An 18,514-nucleotide genomic window follows, 5' to 3' on the forward strand; every position below is an offset into this window, starting at 1 on the left:
TCTGTGGTTAAGAAGGCATACAGTGTATTGGCCTTCATCAATTAAGGGATTGAATTTAAGAGCCGAGAGGTAATGTTGCAGCTATATAGGACCCTGGTCAGACCCCACGGTGCTCAGTTCTGGTCACATCGCTATAGGAAGGATGTGAAAACCATAGAAAGGGTGCAGAGGAGATTTACAAGGATGTTGCCTGGATTGGGGAGCTGCTTTATGAGAATAGGTTGAGTGAACTTGGCCTTTTCTCCTAGGAGCAATGGAGGATGAGAGGTGTCCTGATAGAGATGTACAAGATGATGAGAGGCATTGATCATGTAGATAGTCAGAGGCTTTTTCCCAGTGCTGAAATTGCTAGAACAAGAGGGCACAGTTTTAAGCTTCTTAGGAGCGGGTACAGAGGAGATGTCGGGGTAAGGGTTTTTATGCAGAGAGAGGTGACTGTGTGGAATGGGCTGCTGGTGACGGTGGTGGAAGCGGATACGATAGGGTCTTTTAAGAGACTCCTGGATAGCTACATGCAGCTCAGAAAAATAGAGGGCTATGGGTAACCTTGGGTAATTCTAATGTAAGGGCATGTTCGGCATGGCTTTGTGGGCCGAAGGGCCTGTATTGTGCTGTTAATTTTCCATGTTTCTATATTTCTTCCACCATCCCCAATGAGATCGCACCACAAAACATCTTTCCCTACCCCCTCTCCCACAATTTCTGCTTTCCGCAGGGATCCCTTATCTTATCTATCAGGGAGGGACAAGACTCCCTTATCTACTTGTCCGTCCCCACTGCTATCCCTCCTGGCACTGATCCTTGCAAGCAGAACAAGTGCTACATCTGCTCCCTCACTACCCTTGAGGGCCCCAAACAGTCCTTCCAGGTGAGGCCACACTTCACCTGTGAGTCCATCAGGGTCATATATTTTGTCCAGTACGCTCAGTGTGGTATTCTGTATATCAGTGACACCCAACACAGACAGGGAGACTGTTTCGCCGAGCGGGATCTCCCAACAGCCACCCATTTTCATTCCACTTCCCATTTCAGTTCCGGTATGACCATCCATGGCCTCCTACACTGTCGTGATGAGGCTGCTAATTTTTGGACCTTTGCTGTTTCCTAGCCTTTGGCCCTCCCTCTCTGATATCACTGTTGCCCATCTCTTCCCCTTGATAAAAATAATGCCTTTTGTTTTCAGCAAACATGCTGTGATAGAAAGTGAATGGCGATGGATTTGTAAAGTTAGAAAAACAAATGCAGAACATTAACACAGACAAAATTTGGAATGTTTGTGAATATTATTGAACAAGGTTGCTAAAGGATGTTGTCATTCAATTAAACATTGCACAAGATAAAATAATGGTAATATCTGTATGTTAATGTATGCAAAATATAATGATTCATATTCAAAAACCATGCAATTTTTTTTACTAGGGGATCTTTGTTTTCCACCCATCTCACAAACATGGAACAAATATATCTCGCTGTGTGTTTACTTCCAGTGGTTCTCTATTCTGCACATGGTAAGCACCTCTGGCATTCATTTATTTTACATTATTAGTGGACAGTGTTTCAAAGTCTAACGAATAATTGAGTCATAGTGTTACAGAACACTGCAGCAGAGAAACAGACCCTTCGACCCATCTGATCTCTGCCAAACTGTTATGCTGCCTAGTCCCATTGACTGCACATGGAGCAAAACCCTCTATACCCCTCCCATCCATTTATGTGTCCAAATTGTAAAAATATTACAATCCAACCTGCATCCACCACTTCTCTGGTAGCTCATTCCACACTCGCGCCACCTTCTGAGTGAAGAAGTAGTTTCCACTTAAATATTTCACCATTCACCCTTAGCAGATGACATCTAATTCTAGCCTCACTACACCTCAGTGGAAAAAAGCCAGCTTGCATTTACCCTCTGTGTACCTCACAATTTTGTATGCCCCTGTCAAATCTCCAATCATTCTCATCTGTTCCATGAAAATAAGTCCTAACCTATTCACTCTATCTCTAACTCATGGCCTTGAGTCCTGGCAACATCTCTGTAAAAGTTTCTCTGTACTCATTCAGTCTTATTGATATCCACGACCAGAACTACACACAATAATTTTGCCCTACCAACGTCTTATACAACTTCAACATGACACCCTAACTCCTTTTCTCAATACTCTCTGTATTAAGACCCAATCGTGCTGCTGCCATCAGGTAGAAGGTAGAAGAGCCTCAGGACTCGCACCACCAGGTTCAAGAGTAGTTACCACCCCTCAGCCTTCAGGGTCTTGACTAAAAGGGAATAGCCACACTCAACCTCACTTGCCCCAATAATTGAAATGAACCCACAACCAGTGATCTCACTTTCAAGGACTTTTTATCTTATGTTCTCGAAGTCAAATTTATTGTCAGATAGATAGATAGATAGATAGATACTTTATTCATCCCCATGGGGAAATTCAACTTTTTTCCAATGTCCCATACACTTGTTGTAGCAAAACTAATTACATACAATACTTAACTCAGTAAAAAAATATGATATGCATCTAAATCACTATCTCAAAAAGCATTAATAATAGCTTTTAAAAAGTTCTTAAGTCCTGGCGGTAGAATTGTAAAGCCTAATGGCATTGGGGAGTATTGACCTCTTCATCCTGTCTGAGGAGCATTGCATCGATAGTAACCTGTCGCTGAAACTGCTTCTCTGTCTCTGGATGGTGCTATGTAGAGGATGTTCAGAGTTATCCATAATTGACCGTAGCCTACTCAGCGCCCTTCGCTCAGCTACCGATGTTAAACCCTCCAGTACTTTGCCCACGACAGAGCCCGCCTTCCTTACCAGCTTATTAAGACGTGAGGCGTCCCTCTTCTTAATACTTCCTCCCCAACACGCCACCACAAAGAAGAGGGCGCTCTCCACAACTGACCTATAGAACATCTTCAGCATCTCACTACAGACATTGAATGACGCCAACCTTCTTAGGAAGTACAGTCGACTCTGTGCCTTCCTGCACAAGGCATCTGTGTTGGCAGTCCAGTCTAGCTTCTCGTCTAACTGTACTCCCAGATACTTGTAGGTCTTAACCTGCTCCACACATTCTCCATTAATGATCACTGGCTCCATATGAGGCCTAGATCTCCTAAAGTCCACCACCATCTCCTTGGTCTTGGTGATATTGAGACGCAGGTAGTTTGAGTTGCACCATATCACAAAGTCCTGTATCAGTTTCCTATACTCCTCCTCCTGTCCATTCCTGACACACCCCACTATGGCCGTGTCATCAGCGAACTTCTGCACATGGCAGGACTCCGAGTTATATTGGAAGTCTGATGTGTACAGGGTGAACAGGACTGGAGAGAGTACAGTTCCCTGCGGCGCCCCTGTGCTGCTGACCACCGTGTCAGACCTACAGTCTCCCAACCGCACATACTGAGGTCTATCTGTCAAGTAGTCCACTATCCAATCCACCATGTGAGAGTCTACTCCCATCTCCGTTAGTTTGTGCCTTAAGATCTTGGGCTGGATGGTGTACAGCAAGCCTGAGATTCATTTATTTATTCTATTTATTTGTATCTGCAGTTGCACAGTTTGTTACCTTCTGCACTCTGGTTTATTCTTCATTGATCCTGTTACAGAATCTGAATGAGATTATCGCCAGCATACGTAGAGAAATTTGTAAACTTTGCGGTAGTAGTACAATGCAATAGCAGGGGCATCGAGATGGAGCTCTTCAGAGACCGTGTTAGAGAGCTGCAGCTCGGTGACCTTCAGCTTGTTAGGGAAAGTGAAGCAGTGATAAACAGAAGCTACAGGGAGGTAGTACCCCAAGGTTACAGGAGACAGATAACTGGGTGACTGTCAGGAGAGGGAAGGGAAGCACCCCTAGGGCCGTACCCCTCAACAATAAGAACTCCATTTTGAGTACTGTTTGGTGGGGTGGAACCTGCCTGGGGGAAGCAACAGTGACCGTGCCTCTGGCACAAATTCTGGCCCTGTGGCTCAGAAGGATAGGGAACCAAAGAGAATGGCAGCAATAATAGCGGACTCAATAGTCAGGGAGACAGACCGGTGATTCTGTGGATGCAAAAAGGACACTCGGATGGTAGGTTGCCTGCCAGGTGCCAGAGTCTGCCACGTTTCTGACACATCTACAATATCCTGAAAAGGGAGGTGGAGCTGCCAGAAGTTGTGGTACATATTGGTACTAATGACATAAGTAGAAAAAGGAAGGAGATCCTGAAAAAAGAATACAGAAAGTTCAGAAGGAACATATAGTACAGCACTGTATAGGCCCTTCGGCCCACAATGTTGTGCCAACCCTTAAACCCTGCCTCCCATATAATCCTCCACCTTAAATTCCAACATATACCTGTCTAGTAGTCTCTTAAATTTCACTAGTGTATTTGCCCCCACCACTGACTCAGGCAGTGCATTCCATGCACCAACCACTCTCTGAGTAAAAAACCTTCCTCTAATATCCCCCTTGAACTTCCCACCCCTTACCTTAAAGCCATGTCCTCTTGTACTGAGCAGTGGTGCCCTGGGGAAGAGGCACTGGCTGTACACTCTATCTATTCTGCTTAATAACTTGTATACCTCTATCATGTCTCCTCTCATCCTCCTTCTCTCCAGAGCGTAAAACCCTAGCTCCCTTAATCTCTGATCATAATGCATACCCTCTAAACCAGGCAGCATCCTGGTAAACAACGCACACAAAATGCTGGTGGAACACAGCAGGCCAGGCAGCATCTATAAGCAGAAGCACTGTCGACGTTTCGGGCTGAGACCCTTCGTCAGGACTAACTGAAAGGAAAGATAGTAAGAGATTTGAAAGTAGTGGGGGGAGGGGGAAATGCGAAATGATAGGAGAAGACCGGAGGGGGTGGGTTGAAGCTAAGAGCTGGGAAGGTGATTGGCGAAAGTGATACAGAGCTGGAGAAGGGAAAGGATCATGGGACGGGAGGCCTCGGGAGAAAGAAAGGAGTGGGGGGGGAAGCACCACAGGGAGATGGAGAACAGGCAAACAACTAAATATGTCAGGGATGGGGTAAGAAAGGGAGGAGGGGCATTAACGTAAGTTAGAGAAGTCAATGTTCATGCCATCAGGTTGGAGGCTACCCAGCTGGTATATAAGGTGTTGTTCCTCCAACCTGAGTTTGGATTCATTTTGACAATAGAGGAGGCCATGGATAGACATATCAGAATGGGAATGGGATGTGGAATTAAAATGTGTGGCCACTGGGAGATCCTGCTTTCTCTGGCAGACCGAGCATAGGTGTTCAGTGAAACGGTCTCCCAGTCTGCGTCGGGTCTCACCAATATATAGAAGGCCACACTGGGGGCACCAGACGCAGTATCGCCTCACCTGGAAGGACTGTCTGGGGTCCTGAGTGGTGGTGAGGAAGGAAGTGTAAGGGCAGGTGTAGCACTTGTTCCGCTTACAAGGATAAATGCCAGGAGGGAGATCGGTGGGAAGGGATGGGGGGGGACGAGCGGACAAAGGAGTCGCGTAGGGAGCGATCCCTGCGGAAAGCAGAAAGAGGGAGGGAGGGAAAGATGTGGGATCCCGTTGGAGGTGGCAGAAGTTACAGAGAATTATACGTTGGACCTGGAGGCTTATTATCTTTCCTTTCAGTTAGTCCTGACGAAGGGTCTCGGCCCGAAACGTCAACAGTGCTTCTCCTTATAGATGCTGCCTGGCCTGCTGTGTTCCTCCAGCATTTTGTGTGTGTTGTTTGAATTTCCAGCATCTGCAGATTTCCTCGTGTTAGCATCCTGGTAAATCTCCCCTGTCCCCTTTCAAATGCTTCCACATCCTTCCTATAGTGAGGCGACCAGAACTGGACACAGTACTCCAAGTGTGGCCTAACTAGAGTTTTATAGAGCTGCATTATTACCTCATGACTCTTAAACTCTACCCCTTGACTTATGAAAGCTAACACCCCATAAGCTTTCTTAACTACCCTATCTACCTGTGAGGCAACTTTCAGGGATCTGTGGACATGTACCCCCAGATTCCTCTGCTCCTCCACACTACCAAGTATCCTGCCATTTACTTTGTACTCTGCCTTGGAGTTTGTCCTTCCAAAGTGTACCATCTCACACTTCTCCGGGTTGAACTCCATCTGCCACTTCTCAGCCCACTTCCGCATCCTATCAATGTCTCTCTGCAATCTTCGACAATCCTCTACACTATCCACAACATCACCAACCTTTGTGTCGTCTGCAAACTCCACCCTTCTACCCCCACATCCAGGTCGTTAATAAAAATCACAAAAGCAGAGGTCCCAGAACCGATCCTTGTGGGACACCACTAGTCACAACCCTCCAATCTGAGTGTACTCCCTCCACCATGACCCTCTGCTTTCAGCAGGCAAGCCAGTTCTGAATCCACCTGGCCAAACTTCCCTGGATCCCATGCCTTCTGACTTTCTGAATAAGCCTACCATTTGGAACCTTGTCAAATGCCTTACTAAAATCCATGTAGATCACATCCACTACACTAACCTCATCTATATGCCTGGTCACCTCCTCAAAGAACTCTCTCAGGCTTTTAGGCACGATCTGCCCTTCACAAAGCCATGCCAACTGTCCTTGATCAGACCAGGATTCTCTAAATGCCTGTAGATCCTATCTCTAAGAATCTTTTCCAACAGCTTTCCCACCAAGATGCAATGCTCACTGGTCTATGATTACCCGGACTATCACAACTACCTTTTTTGAAAAAGGGGACAACATTTGCCTTCCTCCAATCTTCTGGTACCATTCCTGTGGACAACGAGGACATAAAGGTCCTAGCCATAGGCTCAGCAATCTCTTCCTTCACCTTGTGGAGCAGCCTGGTGAATATTCCGTCAGGCCCCGGGGACTTATTCGTCCTAATGTATTTTAACAACTCCAGCACCTCCTCTCCCTTAATATCAACATGCTCCAGAACATCAACCTCACTCATATTGTCCTCACTGTCATCAAGTTCCCTCTCATTGGTGAATACCAAAGAGAAGTATTCATTGAGGACCTCGCTCACTTCCACAGCCTCCAGGCACATCTTCCCACCTTTATCTCTAATCGGTCCTACCTTCACTCCTGTCATCCTTTTGTTCTTTACACAATTGAAGAATGCCTTGGGGGTTTCCTTTACCCTACTCACCAAGGCCCTTTCATGCCCCTTTCTTGCTCTCCCCAGCCCCTTCTTAAGCTCCTTTCTTGCTACCCTATATTCCTCAATAGACCTATCTGATCCTTGCTTCCTAAACCTCATGTATGCTGCCTTCTTCCACCTGACTAGATTTTCCACCTCACTTGTCACCCATGGTTCCTTCACCCTACCATTCTTTATCTTCCTCAGCGGGACAAATTTTATCCCTAACATCCTGCAAGAGATCCTTAAACATCGACCACATGTCCATAGCACATTTCCCTGCAGAAACATCATCTCAATTCACACCTGCAAGTTCTAGCCTTATAGCCTCATCATTTGCCCTTCCCCAATTAAAAATTTTCCTGTCCTCTCTGATTCTATCCTTTTCCATGATAATGCTAAAGGCCAGGGAGTGGTGGTCACTGTCCCCAGATGCTCACACACTGACAGATCTGTGACCTGACCCAGTTCGTTACCTAATACTAAATCTAGTATGGCATTCCCCCTAGTCGGCCTGTCAACATACTGCGACAGGAATCCATCCTGAACACACTTAACAAACTCTGCCCCATCTAAACCCTTGGAACTAATCAGGTGCCCATCAATATTATGGAAGTTAATGTCAGCTATGATAACAACCCTGTTATTTTTGCACCTTTCCAAAATCTGCTCCTCGGTATCTCTGCTGCTACCAGGGGGCCTATAGAATACTCCCAATAGAGTAACTGCTCCCTTCCTGTTCCTGACTTCCACCCATAATGACTCAAGAGAGGATCCTGCTACATTACCCACCCTTTCTGTAGCTGTAATAGTATCCCTAACCAGTAATGCCACCCCTCCTCCCCTTTTCCCCCCTCTCTACCCCTTTTAAAACACTGAACTCCAGGAATATTGAGAATCCATTCCTGCCCTGGTGCCAGCCAAGTCTCTGTAATGGCCACTACATCATAATTCCATGTATGTATCCAAGCTCTCAGTTCATCACCTTTGTTCCTGATGCCGCTTGCATTAAAGTACATGCACTTTAGCCCTTCTGCCTTACTAACTTTACACCCTTTATTCTGCTTCTCTTTCCCCAACGCTTCTTTATAAGTTAGATCTGGCTTTACTCCATGCACTTCTTCCACTGTTCTTTCGCTCCGGGTCCCATCCCACTTACAAATTAGTTTAAACCCTCCCGAACCATGCTAGCAAACCTACCAGCAAGGATATTGCTCCCCCTCAGGTTAAGGTGCAACCCATCCAATCTGTACAGTCCCACCTTCCCCAGAAGAGATCCCAATGATCCAAAAGTCTAAAACCCTGCCTCCTGAACCAACTCCTCAGCCACGCATTCAACTGCCATCTCCTCCAATTCTTACCATCACTTTCACATAGTACTGGCAGCAATCCTGAGAACGCCACCCTTGAGATCCTGTTCTTCAGCCTTCTGCCTAGTTCCCGAAACTCACACTTCAGGACCTCATCCCTCTTCCTGCCTATGTCATTGGTCCCAACATGTATCACGACTTCTGGTTGCTTTCTCTCTCGTACCAGGATGTCGTGCACCCGGTCAGAGACATCCCAGACCCTGGCACCCGGAAGGCAACAAGCCTTGCAGGTGTCCTTCTCACGTCCACAAAATCTCCTGTCTGCTCCCCTGACTATAGACTCCCCAATGACGACAGCTCTCCTCTTCTCCATCCCACCCTTCTGCACCACAGGGTCAGACTCAGTGCCAGAGGCCCTGCCACTGTGGCTCACACCTGGTAGGTCATCCCCGCCAACTGTATCCAGGACGGTAAACTTATTATTCAGGGGAATTGCTACAGGGATGCTCTGCACTACCTGTCTACTCACCTTCGCTTTTGCCCCTCTGACTGTCACCCAATGACCTGCTTCCAGCAGCCTAGGTGTGACTACCTCCCTGTAGCTCTCATCTATGACAGCCTCATTCTCCCTTATGAGTCGAAGGTCATCCAGCTGCTGCTCCAGATTCCTCACACGGCCTTCCAGATCGCCCAGCCGCAAGCACTTCTGGCAGATGTGTCTCTGCTGAGCTATTCAAATCTGGATTGCACAGTCCCACTGTCAAAACTTCCAGAATCTCTCAAGTCAAAGCCTCAGAGCTCCAGTCCTTCACTGACCCACTCACTCACTGGCTGCTTTCCACTGAGAAGCAGGACCTCAAAGGTAGTAATCTCGTGATTTCTGACTGTGCCATGAGACAGTGAGGATAGGAGTAGAATGAGGTGGCAGATAAATGCGTGGGACTTGTGCAAAAGGGATGGGTTGCACTTGAATCCGAGGGGAACCAATATTCTTGCAAGCTGACTTATTACAGCTGTTGGGAGTGATTTAATCTTAATACGGCAGGGGAATGGGAACTAGTATGTTAGAGCAGAGGATGAGCTGGAAGATTTACTAGTAGATGATGGATATAAGGAAGGACAAGCCAATGAGAGGGTACAAATGCAGAGCAAAGAGGTAAGTTGTACCACAGAGGCAAAATTCAAAAGGGCAAAGAATAGAGGACATTAAAGTGCTGTATTTAAATGCACATAGCTTTTGAAATAAGGTGGACAAACACATGGCACAATGGTCGATATGATGTTGTGGGCATCACTGAGTCGTGGCTGGAGGAGGACCATAGTTGGGAGCTTAACATCAAAGCATATACTTTGTATGGAAGCAGCAGGCAGGAAGGCAAAGGCAGTGGTGTAGCTCTGTTGGTACATCATTAGAAAGGGGTGATATCGGGCCAGAGAATGTTGAATATTAGTGGGTGGGGTTAAGGAACTGCAAGGGTAAAAAAACTTTATGGAAATCATATATAGGTCTCCAAATAGTAGCCAAGATGTGGAGTTGAGATTGCAAAGGGAGCTGGAAAGGGCGTGTAATAAGAGTAATGTCACAATTGTAATGGGGGACTTCAATATGCAAGGGGATTGGGAAAATGAGGTTGGTGTTGGATCACAAGAAAGGGAATTTGTTGAATGCCAATGAGACGGCTTTTTGGAGCAGTTTATGCTCGAGCCTACTGGGGAAAGGCTATCTTCGACTGGGTGCTGTGTAATAACCCAGATGTTATTAGTCAGCTGCATGTAAAGGAAACTCAGGAGGCAGTGATCATAATATGATTGAATTCGTACCGCAATTTGACAGGGAGAACCACATCTCACATGTATTAGTATCACAATAAAATACAGAGAATTACTGAGGCATGAGAGACGAGATGGCCCAGGTGGATTGGCCGAGGATACTGATGGGGATGACAGCAGAGCAGAGGTGCCTGAAGTTTCTGGGAATGGTTGACAAGGCATGGGATAGATATGTCCCACAGAGGAAGAAATTCTCAAATGGCAGGGGTAGGCAGCCGTGGCTGACAGGGGAAGTTAAGGACTGCATAAATGCCAAGGAAAGGGTGTACAAGGTAGCAAAAGTTGGATGATTGGGAAGCTTTTAAAATCCAACAAAAGGCAATTAAAAAAGCGGTAAGAAGGGGAAAAGATGAAATATGAGGGCAGACTAACTAGTAATATAAAGCAGGGTACTAAAAGTTGATCTTTTTCAGTTATATAAAGAGTAAAAGGGAGGTGAGAGTTGATATTGAACCACTGGAAAATGATGCTGGTGAGGTAGTAAAGGAGGACAAAGAAATGACAGATGAACTTAATGGGTACTTTGCATCTGTCTTCGCTGTGGAAGACACTAGGAGTGTGCCAGTGGTCCATGAGTGTCAGGGAGCAAGAGTGAGTGCCATTGCTATTATAAAGGTAAAAGTGCTGGGCAAACTCAGTGGTCCTAAGGTTGATGAGACACCTGGACCAGATGGACAACATCCCAGAGTCCAGAGGGAGGCTTGGAAGAGATAACAGATGCATTGGTCATGATCTGTCAAGAATCACTTGATTCTGGCATGGTCCCAGATGACTGGAAGATTGCAAATGTCACTTCACTCTTTCAGAAGGGAGGAAGGCAAAAGCAAGGAAATTACAGGCCAGTTAGCCTAAACTCAGTGGTTGGAAAAGTGTTGAAGGCCATTTTTAAAGATGAGGCTTTGGGGTATTTAAAGATTAATGATAATTATGTCGAAGGCTTCTGTGAAGGAAAGTCTTGCCTAACAAATCTATTTGAGTTCTTTGAGGAAGTAACAAGCAGGTGGACAAAGGAGAGGCAGTGGATGTCACTTACTTGGACTTTCACAAAGCTTTTGATAAGCTGCCACACATGAGGCTGCTTTAGATAAAATCCTGTGGCGTTACAGGAAAGATTCTGGCATAGACAGAGGAATGGCTGACAGGCAGGAGGCAGCGAGTGGAGTAAAAGGGGACTTTTCTTGTTGGCTGCCAGTGACTAGTGGTGTTAAAACATAGAAACATATATGCAGTGCCGAACATATACTTACTCTAGAAATTACCTAGGAATACCAATCTCCCTCTGTTTTTCTAAGCTCCATGTACATATCCAGGAGCCTCTAAAAAGACCCTGTTGTGTCCGCCAATAGGGTCTTTTAAGACCTATAGTGTTTCTCAGGGGTCAGAATTGGGAACCGCCGCTTTTCACATTGTTTGTCAATGGTTTGCATAATGCAGTTGATGGATTTGTGGCAAAGTTTGCAGACGATGATATGAAGATAGGTGCAGGGGTAGGTAGTGCTGAGGAAACAATGCGATTGCAGCAAGACTTCAACAAATTGGAAGAATGGGCAAAAAGTGTGGCAGATGTTGGGAAATGTATGGTGATGCATTTTATTAAAAGGAGCAATAGTTTCTGAATGGGAGAAGGTTCAAACATTAGAGGTGCAGAGGGACTGAGGAGTCCTCATGACATAAATAAAGATATGGAACGGTTTAGAGTATCCTTGTGAATATTTTATTGTGAATAAAGTGCATTTTGATAAAATAATTAAACTTGTCGGCAGTGTCCAGTATAGGGGAGAACTGGCCTTCCAGTGGAGCCAAGACAGATATGGGGGGGCATGCGGGGAGAAGTCAGAACGCTTTTTCACAGGAAGGGTGGAGAAATTAGGACGACCAAGAATTAATTTTTTTCCACACTGATGGATAATGTCCAGTCCTGTACTTTGTCCTGCAGACACCTGTCAGTCATCGTCACCTCTCCTCACAACACAATATTCACTCTACATCTCCAAATTGCATGGAATTACATTCTAGTCTGACTCACATTAGCATTCAATCAAAATAAATAAATAAACAAACAAATAAGTAAACATAGAAAACCTACAGCACAACACAGGCCCTTCGGCCCTTAATGCTGTGCCGAACATGTAATTACTTTAGAAATTACCGAGGGTTACATATAACCCTCTATTTTTCTAAGCCCCATGTATCTATTCAGGAGCCTCTTAAAAGATGCTATCATATCCACCCCCACCACTGTCGAAGGCAGCCTATTCCACTCACCACCCTCTATGTAAAAAAAACTTACCCCTGACATCTCCTCTGCATCTACTTCCAAGCACCTTAAAACTGTGCCCTCTCATGTTAACCATCTCAGCCTTGGGAAGAAGCCTCCGACTATCCACATGATCAATGCCTCTCATAAATTTATACACCTCTATAAGGTCACCACTCATCCTCAGTCGCCCCAAGGAGAAAGACTGAGTTCACTCAACCTGTTTTCATAAGGCATGCTCCCCAATCCAGGCAACATCCTTTTAAATCCACTGTGCACCCTTTCTATATTTTCCACATCCTTCCTGTAGTGAGGTGACCAGAACTGAGCACAGTACTCCAAGTGGGGTCTGACCAGGGTCCTATACAGCTGCAACATTACCTTTCAGCTCTTAAACTCAATCCTATGATAGATAAAGGCCAATGCACCGTATGCCTTCTTAACCACAAAGTCAACCTGTGCAGCAGCTTTGAGTGTCCTTTGGACTCGGACCCCAAGATCCCTGTGATTCTCCACATTGCCAAGAGTCTTACAATTAATACTATATTCTGCCTTCATATTTGACCTACCAAAATGAACCGCCTCACACTTATCTGAATTGAACTCCATCTGCCACTTCTCAGCCCAGTTTTGTATCCTATCAATGTCCTGCCGCAATCTCTGACAGCCCTCCACACTATCCACAACACCCCCAACCATTGTGTCATCAGCAAATTTACTAACCCATCCTTCCACTTACTCATCCAGGTCATTTATAAAAATCATGAAGAGTAAGGGTCCTAGAACAGATCCCTGAGGCACACCACTGGCGACCGAACTCCATGCGGAATATAACCCATCTACAACCACTTTTCGCCTTCTGTGGGCAAGCCAGTTCTGGATCCACAAAACAATGTCCCCTTGGATCCCATGCATCCTTACTTTCTCAATAAGCCTTGCATGGGGTATCTTATCAAATACCTTGCTGAAATCCATATACACTACATCTACTGCCCTACCTTCATCAATGTGTTTCGTCACATCCTCAAAAAATTCAGTCATGCTTCTAAGGCACGACCTGCTTTTGACAAAGCCATGCTGACTATTTCTCATCATATTGTGCCTCACCAAATGTTCATAAATCCTGCCTTTCAGGATCTTCTCCTTCAACTTACCAATGAAGTAAGACTCACTGGTCTATAATTTCCTGGGCTATCCCTCCTCCCTTTCTTGAATAAGGGAACAACATCCGTAACCCTCTAATCCTCCGGAACCCCTCCCATCCTCATTGATGATGCAAAGACCATTGCCAGAGTCTCAGCAATCTCCTCCCTCACCTCCCAGAGCTGCCTGGGGTATATCTCATCTGGTCCCGGAGACTTATCCAACCTGATGCTTTCCAAAAGTTCCAGCACATCCTCTTCCTTTATATCTACATGTTCAAGCATTTCAGTCTGCTGTAAGTCATTTCCCTACGATTGCAAAGATCCTTTTCCATAGTGAATACTGAATCAAAGTATTCATTAAGTACCTCTGTTATCTCTTCCGGTTCCTTACACACTTTTCTACTGTCACACTTTATTGGTCCTATTCTCTCATGTCTTATCCTCTTGCTCTTCACATACTTGTAGAATGTCTTGGTGTTTTCCATAGTCCTGTCCACCGAGGCCTTACCATGGCCCCTTCTGGCTCTCCTAATTTAATTCTTAAGCTCCTTCCTGCTAACCTTATAATCTTCTAGATCTCTATCATTACCTAGTTTTTTGAAACTTTCTAAGCTCTTCTTTTCTTCTTGACTAGATTTACAACAGCCTTTGTACACCATGGTTACCATCCTTTCCCTGTCTCATTGGAACGTTCCTATGCAGAACTCCTCGCAAATATCCCCTGAGCATTTGCCACATTTCTTCCATACATTTCCCCGAGAACATCTGTTTCCAATTTATGCTTCTAAATCCCTGCCTGATAGCCTCATATTACCCCTTACTCCAATAAACGCTTTATTTCCCCTTACTCCAATTAAACACTTGGTTCTTGCAAGATTATTACTAATCTCTTCAGCCACCACTTTCAGAACCATCTGACCAGATGACTTGTCTACCTCCAGACCTTAAAGTTTCCTGAGAATCTTCTCTAGTTCTGGTAATTTCATACACTTCATCACCCCACCACCTGGAACTTCCACCAAACTGCTAGTGTCTTCCACAGTGAAGACTGACTCAAATTATTTATTCAGTTTGTCCACCATTTTATTGTACCCAATTACTCCCTCCCCAGCATTGTTTTCCTGTATTCCAGTATCTGCTCTCCCCTCTCTTTTATACTTTATGTATCTAAAGAAACTCATAGTATTATAGGACTCACATGATAAACAGAGGGCTGTGGGTAACCCTAGGTAATTTCTAAGGTAAGGACATGTTCGGCACAGCTTTGTGGGCCGAAGGGCCTGTATTGTGCTGTAGTTTTTCTGTGTTTCTATAAATGCAGAATTTTTTTTTTGTCTGGGGTGTCCAAAACCACGGATCACAATAAAGGAAAGTTCATTCTTGGCAAAGGCAAAAAGAATTATTTTCCTCTCACAGGCAGGGTGGTAATAGTTTTGAAATATGCACCCAAGAGGGTTCTGGTAGAATATTTAAGCCATAGGTTCAGCCATGACCTTATAGAATGATAGAGCAGATATGAGGGGCCAAATGGCCTACTACAACCACTTCTTACATTGTTATGTGTGTAACACACACAAAATGCTGGAGGAACTCAGCAGGCCAGGGTCTCGGTCCAAAACGGCAACTGTACACTTTTCAGTCGATGGTACCTGGCCTGCTGAGTTCCTCCAACATTTTGTATGTGTTGCTTGGATTTCCAGCATCTGCAGATTTTATCTTGTTTGTTTTTACATGGGTACTGCAATTTGTCTTACTGTTCCCATTCCGACATGCCTGTCCGTGGCTTCCTCTACTGTCACAGTGAGGCCACTCGCAGGTTGGATTAGCAACACCTCATATTCCATCTGGGTAGCCTCCAGCCCGATGGTATGAACATTGATTTCTCCAGTGATGGGTAAGTTCTCCCCACTCCACTTTCTCCCTTTCCCATTCCCCATTCTGACTCCCTTCATTCCCCTTCTTCTTACATGCTCATAACCCTCTATCCGTTGCTCTTTCTCCTGTCCTTTCTCCCATGGTCCACTATCCTCTCCTCCAAGATTCATCCTTCTTCAGCCTTTATCTCTTACATGAATCTTCTCCCAGTATCTTGCTTCATCCCCTCTCACCCGGCCACCTAATCTCACCCATCATCTGCTCGCCAGTGCCCTTTCCCCTCACCCCACCTTCTCATTCTGGCTTTTTCACCCTTCCTTTCCATTCCTGATGAAATGTCTCAGCATAAGATGTTAACTGCTTATTCCCCTCCATAGATGCTGCCTGACCTGCTGAGTTCCTCCAAAATGGTATGCATGTTGCTAATGATTTCGAATATCTGCAGAACCTCATGTTTATGGTTGCTTTCCTCTTTTGTCTCTCAGATTGGTAGAGAAATATTTACCAGACAAACTTGTAGAATCTTTCAGGTTAATTTTGATGCATTTAAAGTAGAAATATTTACCAGCTTGAGCCCATAATCATTTTGAGCAAAGGTATATTTTAGTTTTCCCTCAAATTAAAGATAATTATAATTAATTAATAATATATTATTGAGTGTAAGATATTTGCTGAAATTGGTCTTTCTTTTATATGTAACAGGTAAATTCCAAGTTATTGGCCCAGAACGTCCTGTCATAGCCATCGTGGGTGAAGATGTGAGGATGGACTGTAAAGTTGTGCCAACGGAATCGAGTCACAGCATGGCACTCCAGTGGCTTAAAACAGACCTCCACTCTGCAGTTCACGAGTTCCGAGACGGAAGAGATGCAACTGCTAATCAAGATCCTGCTTACAGAGGAAGGACTGAGCTGTTCAAAGACCAAATAGATAAAGGAAATGTGTCCCTTCGAATAAAAAACATCCGAGTAGCTGATGAAGGGACATACATCTGCTCAGTTGATAATGGAATTGATTTTGAAGAAACATCTATTGTCTTGCAAGTTGCAGGTTAGTGGGCATGTCTAAAAAGTGAAAACTCATCCGTACAGATGCAATGAAAAACTTACTTGCATCACAACATCACAGAGACACAGCATCACATAAGCAGCATTTGTCAGTAACACACCAGTTGGACAAAAATTATCCAAAACTTTTACAAGAAGAATACAGTTAGATCAAAATAAATCTCCATTTTACTGTATGGTGATCAACGTGTTCACAGTATTGCAAAACTGTGGGATTTGGGTTGTACCTGTAGGTTGGTGAGAGCAGCGTGGTAGCATAGTGGTTAGTGTAACGCTATGATCAGATCCTGGTTCAAAGGTTAAATGTCCGTTGCAGTCTGAAATGAGTTTATACGTTCTCTCTGTGACTGTGTGGGATTGCACCCACATTCCAAAGGAGTGCAGATTAGTGTTAGTGAATTGTGGGCATACTATGTGCCACAACAGTACACTCACTCTGTGAGTCATAGTAGTAGCTACATGCCTGTCTGATAGTCTCTTAAGTGACCCAAACATATCTGTCTCAACCCCCATCCTGGCAGAGCATTCTACACATCCACTACTCTCTTAAAAAAAAAACAACTACCCCTGAGGACATCTCCCCTATACTTTTCTGTTACTTAAAGTTAGGCCCTCTTATATCAGCCAACTTAATATTCATTCAGAAACATTTAAGAGGCTTGAAAGTTGGCAAAGCTGGGAGATTTTATTGGTAGTTCTGCATCAGGTTCACCCTAATACGTTGTTGAAGGTACATGCACGACACAGAAAATCACTACTGAGCTCCACAGACCGTTTCAAAGTTCAAAGTAAATTTATTACCTAACTACATATATGCTATCCTGAGATTCACCTTCTTGCGGAGATTCACAATAAGTAGAAAGAGACCTGCACACAACCGAGACAGACAATCAATGTGCAAAAGACAACACAATACACAAATAATAAAATAAGTAAAAACAAACAAAATAATAATAAATAAATATGTAAGCAATAAATGAGATGAAGAGTCCTTGAAAGTGAATTCATCGGTTGTGGGAGTAGTTCAGTATTGGGGTGAGTGAAGTTATCCCTTCTGGTTCAAGAGCCTACTGTTTGAGGGGTAATTAATGTTCCTGAACTTGGTGGTGTAGATCCTGAGGCTCCTGGCCTCCTTCCTGATGGCAGCAATGAGAAGAGACAGACAGAAAGAACAATTGTTTTGGGTTCAAACTTGGCAAACTGGGGCAGTAAGAAAGCACAGCAGAGAGTGCACAGAGTGGATCTAAACTGACAACCTCGTGCTGAATGTTTCTCATGTTTTACACAAAGAGCAGTTCATCACAAATATTATTTCTAAATTTGTTTGTTGATTCATGCAGCTTTGGGATACGAGCACTGGATCAACATTGGAGGATATAGAAAAAATGAAATTCAACTTGTCTGTGAATCTAATGGATGGTATCCTAAACCACTGATACAATGGATTAGTGGTGATAAAAAGAATTTGACTTCAAAGTCTGAAATAAATTACAACCAGGATTCCAAAGGCCTGATAAATGCCAAGAGCAAGATTTTTGTATCAAAAGATGCAACCAACAGGTCCAGGTGTATCTTAGAGAATCAAGTACTGAAGAAAGGACAAGAAGCAACTATCGAGATAGCAGGTTTGTAAACTACCAAATGTAGTTAATCACAATTGATTTGCATAGCTAATAAATTGAACGACGAGAGACAACAAAGTAACTACACTGCCAAGATAATCTCACTCTACAAACAATCCTGTCTGCTCTTGATGGTTTTGTCTCATGCCTAATGAGGATAGGTTGAGTGAAATGGGGCTTTCCTGTTTGGAGTGAAGGAGGATAAGAGGTGACTTGATAGAGGGCAGAAGGGCCTGTACCGTGATGTAATGTTCCATGTTCTGTTTTCCACAGGAAGGCTCTATAAG

General features: G+C 44.5%; 1 protein-coding gene across 4 annotated transcripts in view; it reads left to right on the forward strand.

Moving 5' to 3' along the window:
- The window catches only part of LOC140737847 (butyrophilin subfamily 1 member A1-like), a 43,046-nt gene that overhangs the window by 2,362 nt on the left and 22,170 nt on the right, over positions 1–18,514 (forward strand). For all 4 annotated transcript variants that reach the window (XM_073064568.1, XM_073064558.1, XM_073064587.1 and 1 more), the window contains exons 2-4: positions 1,420–1,508; positions 16,241–16,588; positions 17,946–18,230. In XM_073064568.1, coding sequence (XP_072920669.1) covers positions 1,451–1,508; positions 16,241–16,588; positions 17,946–18,230 — 691 coding nt within the window. In that variant the 5' untranslated portion in view covers positions 1,420–1,450. The remainder of the gene's footprint in view (positions 1–1,419; positions 1,509–16,240; positions 16,589–17,945; positions 18,231–18,514) is intronic.

This window comes from Hemitrygon akajei, chromosome 2 (assembly GCF_048418815.1).
Source record: "Hemitrygon akajei chromosome 2, sHemAka1.3, whole genome shotgun sequence".
Classification (NCBI taxonomy): domain Eukaryota; kingdom Metazoa; phylum Chordata; class Chondrichthyes; order Myliobatiformes; family Dasyatidae; genus Hemitrygon; species Hemitrygon akajei.